The sequence below is a fragment of the Merops nubicus genome, unplaced genomic scaffold, assembly GCF_000691845.1.
Source record: "Merops nubicus isolate BGI_N331 unplaced genomic scaffold, ASM69184v1 scaffold24516, whole genome shotgun sequence".
Classification (NCBI taxonomy): Eukaryota; Metazoa; Chordata; class Aves; order Coraciiformes; family Meropidae; genus Merops; species Merops nubicus.
This window is the reverse complement of record NW_008614847.1, coordinates 1-7,284: the sequence shown is the minus strand read 5'-3', so window position 1 is coordinate 7,284 and position 7,284 is coordinate 1. Positions and strand designations below refer to the sequence as shown.

The window sequence follows — 7,284 nt, the reverse complement described above, 5'->3', positions numbered from 1 at the left end:
ACCAAAGAAGTTAAGCATGATAGTATATACCTCTAGTCCTCATTTTGTACATTTTCATTTAAATCAGTAAGATGATTTGAAATTTCCTATTGGCATATTATATTTTTCCTATATCTAGTCTGATCAAAATTTATTAGAAGAATATGGAGAATTGCCATTAGAAACGTAGGAAATTCTGAGAACATTTTTCCTAAGGTGTAGCTGATTGCCCTTGGCACTTTACAGGGGTGGGCTAGAAGAATTATAAATTATGAGAACATTAGATAAGTATCCTCGGGAAAGCCTCTGTGGTAGTGATTATTATTACAGCTATTATCTAGTCAGCAAAGTTAATGCTGGCCTGTTTTTTTTAAGAGCAGGGTGTATGTTAATAGAGTGTTCAGTATTCATTGCAAAGTCTTGTCTGTTTTCTAGGTGAGATTCTAAAACCCCTCCTTTTTTTTTTTTTTTTTTTTTTTTTTTACAAGACAGGCAGACTTCATTAACTTCAGGTTTAATTTAAAAAATGAATGTGGAACTTATTGGCTCAGCACCTTAAAGAATTCCGTGTTTAATAATTGTGAAGGCTTTCCATCAGATCTGTCTCTGTGCTGAATTAGTAATGTTGCTGACTTACTGTTTTAGAAGAGGAAGTCCTTGACCTACTGGGTTGAAAGAATTGTGACTGCTCTGAACCTTTGTGGGTCCTTTAGCTCTGCCATATCCCCTGTGAATAATTAGAGGTATTTGAAGGTATTGCTGGAGAAGCCAATTTGTGTCTTTCACTTTGCATATTGTTGAAGCCTCATGAATTAATCATCAGCAGGGCAAAAAATTAACTTCTTCAGACACATATTTTGATGGGTCATGAGGGAGAATGTAAAGTGATCTGTAAAATATTCTACTGATCCGCTAAATATTATACCTACAGGCTAATTTAATGGAAGAAATAGCTTCCTTTTCCCCTTTCCTAACAGAAAAATGCACCAAAAAAAAGGAGAAAATCAAGCTTCATTATTTTTCTAGCATCGGAAGGCATTAGAAATTCAATCACTTAATTTGTCAAGTGCTTATACAAACAATTCTGAAGGCTACATTAAACAAATCTTGAGAAGACTTTTGTATATATTTGCTTCTATATATTGAGTTTGTTTGGGGTTTTTCTGTTTTGTTTTTGTTTATTTTTTAGCAATGTTAAATGACATCTTTAATCCTTAAAGCATCTGATCTGCAATCCTTAAAGCATCTTTAATCAAAAATATGGGGAGTGGGGAGTGTGTGGCGCCTTAACTGTCTTTGACCAAAAAGTTGCCAGTTGTCTTGTAACATTCTAAATATCTGGAGGTGGGGTGGTTCTTTTATTGGTGTGCTAATATTTAATTTTTTATTCATTCTAGCAAACGAGACCGAATTAGCATTCTTCTGTGAGGAAGATTACAGAAACTACAAAGCTAATCCTGTTTCAGCCTGGTGAAGATCCCAAGAGATTGTTTTGTTTTCCCATACCTGTTGTAAATTTTCCTTATTCCGCTTAATGAGATTTTTCTTAAAGATCAATAAATCCTAGTGGATTGCTTTGCAAACAGTGCAATTCCCTTTCTTATAGAAATTAATTTCTGTCAATATGCTAAGACTGAGAGCAGGAAAACTGGGGGATATAAATTACTTTTCTTTCTTGCATTTCTTTTTCCTTGGCTTGCCTCTGGTGCAGGCAGTGCAATCTCTGACCTGTGACACCGTTCTTGGTGTGAGCCTACAGCAGACAGTAGCTATGTAGGGAGATTATACAGTGCACAGTAAAATCCCATCAAAGTACTGACTTCTAATGAAAATGGAAATGTTTTATGACCAAATCACTGGGTATCTGAGAGAGACTGAGAAAATCTTTCTGTTTCAAGCCATAGCTTTACTTGTCTCATTTTATGTTTGGTCTCTTTTGTTGAAATGGTGCAACTGGCAAGTGTTTCATGCTCTTCACTGGTGAATGCTTTCCTTTATATTCTCTTCCAGGCCTCTTTAGCATGCTGAAAGGGACAAATGATTGTTGGGAGGCTTTTGTGTTCAAGGACCAGCTGGCCTGTTTCTAGCTTTACTTCATGGAGACACCATCATATAAGAGGTAGCAACTTGAATTCTGCCAGGACTGCATAGGTAGGAATTGGGCATTTTTCCAAATGGAGTGAAAGCTTATGGTTTCAATTCTAAGAATAAAACCTGGATGACTGCATTTTTGTGAGGAGGGGTCCTGTCTGTAAGCCACATGTCATCAAAACATTCTTTCCTGCTTTCCAAGAGCCAAACACTCTGTGGCTATATGTTAGTTCTTGGTAACTCCAGGCTTTCCTCCTACATTAGCCAAATCAAGAATTGGAAAAAACAATCATGCGTCCAGTAAAGTACCTTTATATAGATACAGTGTATGGAAGTGCTGTGCAGGGGGTGCCAAGGTGGGGCACTGTGCCTTTAAGCCTCTCTTCTCTGTAATAGAAGTGATGCCAGCTGTCTGTCTGAGCGTGCTTCTTGGGCACAGACCCTGCTAAATCAAATGAGACCTCATGTGCAATTGCTTTAGACCCACACATCTACCCTTGGCTCTGGGTGAGAGCTGACACCACCACTTCCACAAGAGACTTTCCAGAGAAGTAAGCTTACAGTTTCCTAGAACTTTGATTTTTTTTCTTAATTGACATATGATAGTGAAAGCAGATGTGTGATCTCCAAAGTATCTAAATAAAAGTTCTCTTTACTTTAGATGTAGGGCCAAAGAAACCTCTCTGTATTGTTCCTGACTTATTTTCTTCATCTTTCTGGACAACTCTGGTTTAGGCTGGTTTTGGTAGCTGGTGTTACTCACCAGCAGCTTTGCTTTGAACAGAGTTTTATTCTCTTGTGAAAGTACTCTACCCTTTGTCAGCTGCAGTCAAAGGGCTGATTGTGTCTTTATCTTGTAAGCAGGAGTCCTGGGTCACTGAAGTCACCTGTGTTCTGTTGGGATTTAGGGGCTGTTACGTGTGCTCTGATGAATTTGTGAGGAGAACTTACCCCTTGTCTCCTCTTGTCCAGGCTGCCTTTCTGTTGCTGGTACCCGCCCCCCACACGTGGGCCTGTGTCTCAGCTACCTCCTTACAGTCTGCCTTGTTTGCAGATTAATTTGGCTAATATGAGTTCGTACTCCTCAGATGGTTTAAGCTAGTGCATTGTACTGCAGAGTAGACCAGCTTTGTTCAGCCAAATTCATAATACTGAAGGTAACTTTGTAAGATGTAGATGGCATTCTGGAGAGGTCAGTGTCTCAGGACTGACCTCCCAAGGCACCTGCATGACATCGGTCAGCACATGCAGGCTCTTAGACCAAGCGAACACTGTCGTTCTTTTCCTCCTGTTCTGGGAATCTGACTTTTTTCTACAGCCCTTTCAGACAGATTTGGATTGGTTTTGTGATCCCTCTTCTCTAAGGCATTTGTGCTTTAAGAAGTCACCAAACTTTAATAACTGTTCTTTCTAGGCTAGTACAGTTACAGATGTTCAGTGGCACAGTAAAAGAGCAATTCTACAGCATCAGTGAGAGAACAGTAGATGCTTTAATGCAAATATTTCAGAACAATGTGCCTGGCACTCCAGATGAGCTTCTCTTTCCAAGAGAAGAGTTAGACTACTGCTTTGTGAGCTCAGTTGGCTCTGGCAATGGCACTTCTTTGGCTCCTTTCTGCAGCAGCACAGTAGAGCCTTTTGTATTGCTCTCAATAGCCATACTTGTAAACTGCTTTCTTTCTGAAGTGTTTTTCTACTGTGTTTTTTTTCTAATTGGACCTTTAATAATGCTTCTTTCAAATAAACCCCACAAAACCAGAGATAATAACTGAGAACTTGTTAAGATAGATGCTGTTCCAACATTTTTCAGTGGAATATGACATAGCCTTGTGTCAAAGTAGGTTTGATTCCAGGTTTGTTGAGAACTGAATGAAATCTGTGAACTAATAAATTGCTGGCTAATAAATTACTGAAGGCTGAGATGTCTTTACCCATGTTGTTATGAAATTCTCTTTCTATTGGAGGAAACCTCACGCAGAGTTGGTACCATGTTTTTTTATCCTGGCAGAGGCCACAACTGGCATTAGTTTACAATTACTGTGAAGCAGAGGTGGGTTCTCCATAAGGTGTAGTGGTGTAGCACTAGGTTTCATCTTTCAGTATGATGTCCTTGGAGCCTTTCATTCCTTTTTTTTTTTTTCCTTAAAGAACAGCATCCAGGGTGGACACTGAAGTAAGACACAGTTTCTGGGTTATACCACTGTAGCAGGGCATGCTAGTCAGACTGGAAACTGGGGGTGTGTGGGGCTTGAGTGTTTCTTGAAGGAAAAACAAATATATCACTTTGGAGAGACTGGAGTTTTGGTTAGGAGGTGGGGAGAACAGCCACTAAAGGAGAAGAGAGGAAATTGGTGAAGGAATTCTGAGGAAACCACAGTGTAACTGAATAAACATGAAAAACCTTCAGTGTAAAACACTCTTGGCACAGAAATGCTGGAGTAGCATTGCTTTTTATAGCACTAAAGGTATGAAAATGGTGCATTTTAATAAGTTTTGGAATTGAACTCATAAACTGCTGGAATAGGCATCTTGCTTTTCTGTTTTTGTCATGTTAGGGTTTCTGCATGCAACAGTTTTTGTGTTTTTCTGCCCAGAGGTAGTTATGTTGCCTCTTGAAGAAGCAAGGGCTGAGAAAACTGCTGACACACAGAGCTGAGTTAAATATTGACAGTTACCAAGGGCATAAAGGAGTCCTTAAAGATCTGATATGTGCCGCATCAAAGTTGGGAAACTGTTTTATGTGATGTAAACATTCTGTCTTAAAGATGATCCAGAGATGGGTTGTGAGCTGTGGCATTTCTCCTTCACTATTTGGGAATATTCAGCACATCCTCTGACCGATCAGTTACTTAAAAATGCAAGTAACAGTCCAAGAGTTCCCACAGCCATGATGAGACAGCCATGGGTCCTGTTCGTGGGAACCCATAGCCACAGAAGTCCTGAGTGTCCAGAGATCAAGAATGGAAAACCAGAACATGCTGGTAGAGCTGGTAGGACCCTGGCTGCTGAGCAGCAGCAGCCAGCTGGAGGTGTTACAGATGCTTAAGGCAAACCAAGCTTTTGCCTTTTGAACAGTTTAGACTGGGATCAGTCTTCCTGGTTGGTGCCTGATCCTTCTTCCATGACTTTCTATCTGTAGTACTACTTGGCACAGATTTGCAAACAATTAATGAGTCAAGCAACAATGCCCAATAGACAATTTTACTACTTTTCATATTGACTTTTCCCTACTATTTACTTTCCTATTGGGGTTAAAGAAATGGACACACCTTTCCATGTTTTCCCAGCCCTTTAGTTCTTCCTGTCACCTCTGCTGATCTTCAGGGCTTTAATGGTTAGGTAGCAGTGTTTTCCTGGGGGGATGAATGCACTTTTCTTGTATTAATGAAGAAATATATTTTGAAATTAAGAGGAGACATTTTCTATGCTGTCACTAATAGTGCACAACAAAGGATGCTGTCTTGCTTTTACGGGAGAGCTTGCATAGGACAGCACTGTCTGCTGGTCAGTGGAGCAAAAATATTTTCCTCATAATGTTTTATATCTAGGAAGGAAATACGAGAAGGTACATCAGGAATGCAAAAAAAAAAAAAAGGCAGCAAAAATCAAGTTCTATTGGCATAAACTGTCTTTGTCTGCAGAGAAAGCCACCAGATGTCAGCACAGCCTGTTCTTTTTCATTCTCCAGGACCTGTGCAAGCCATGAAATCTGTAATGCTTATGAAAAGTGCTAGTCTGTGAATTAGTTCAGCCTACAAAATCTGTACGAGGGATCTGGTGATGAAAGCTGAATCTTTCCTTGCAGAAAGCATTCCTTTTTATATTAAAATCAAAAAGCGGCAAATTGGCCTGGTGTCAGTACTCAAGTTCCTCTTGCCAGAGAGCACCCTTTGCGGAGCCAGTTCCAGTGTGTCTAAACCTTTGCATGCTGTGAGGAGGCATTTGCAGAACGTTCATTTGAAGAATTGTCTGGAAAAGATCAGTGTTAATTTGCTGAGGTTTTGTAAAGTAGACTTCAAGAATGCCAATTTTTTTTTTTTAGGCACAGGGAAAACCACCCAGAACAGACACACATGCAGAGCAGAGCAGAACATCTTCAGCAACATGGCTTAAACACACAACAAATGCATGCTGCATGCTTCTTACCCTCAGCTCCTGCCTTTTCTTCCCTGTCCTGTGAGGGCTGAGGAGAACCTCGTGCTCTGTTCTGGGCCACGCTTTCTGAGCTGTGAGGGGCTGAGATGGGAGGTGAGTTTGAGAGCCCCAACCCAAGCACTGTGCACAGCTTTATGCTGTCAGTGGTAGAAGCGTGCAGAGATGCTGCCTGGTTAAAAGGGTAAATTTGAGTTGTTGCACAGGCACAAGGTGTAATGGAGCTTTCTGCTGAGATTGCTGTCACTTTTCTTCCAGCAGCTCGCATATGCTAGGGACGCTATCAGAGAGGGAAGTGACAAGTAAAGCCTGGCTGACCTAAGCTCATCCTTCCTTCGGTGTCGGGCTGCTTCTTTAGTTCCGTTATTCTAGCACTGGTGTCTCGCTAGGGGTTTACCACAGCTTGCTGGGTATGAGAACTGCTTATTGACTCCAAACAATCACTATTGACCCTCCAAGCCTGTTCACAGCCCAGAGGTGATGTGTGGGAGGTGGCAGCTGTGCAGTCTTGTGTGGTGTATGTGGGTGCAGACAGCAAGGGGGTACAGGTTGTGTGGGAGGTGTTGTTACTGTTTCTTCTGTGCAGCACCCAGTTCTGCTTTGCTGTGGACCAGGACCTTGACTTGAAGCTATGGCAGATAGCTGGGAGAAGAGGTGGGTGTTTGGGATGGTGATGCAGCAGGGGAGAGGATGTGGCATAGAGCTTTCATTTTCCTGTAGATATATTTTGGATAAGATACAGATTGTACCTTTTGTTTGGTAGCATCCTCTCTCTGATAGCAATAGATTTGGCCCCTTTGTAGTAGGCCAAAAGCAGCTAGCCAAAGGAGTGGGTGTTTCAACTAGCAGTGAATACATTCAAGAGCTCAGCGTGACAGATTAATGTGAGAATTTACCTTTCTCTGCTTCTGCGTGCTGGTAGGTGACTTAGAGTGTTTGGTACCAGGAATGTCAGCAAGTGCTGTAAGAACTGCTGCTGTCTGCTCTCTTTCCACGTCTTGGAAAAGTTTAATTCTGCTTTCTAACCTGAAGCCCTAGAGAAACAGGTGAAATGGTCTCAAG

The 7,284-nt window shown here is 41.2% G+C and overlaps 1 protein-coding gene across 1 annotated transcript in view; it reads left to right on the top strand.

The window, feature by feature from the left end:
* LOC103774936 (chromosome unknown open reading frame, human C2orf76) overlaps positions 1-1,559 on the top strand; it is an 8,926-nt gene extending 7,367 nt beyond the window's left edge. Inside the window, exon 5 of the mRNA XM_008942373.1 lies at positions 1,377-1,559. Coding sequence (XP_008940621.1) covers positions 1,377-1,453 — 77 coding nt within the window. The 3' untranslated portion in view covers positions 1,454-1,559. The remainder of the gene's footprint in view (positions 1-1,376) is intronic.
* Positions 1,560-7,284: the final 5,725 nt, after the last annotated feature.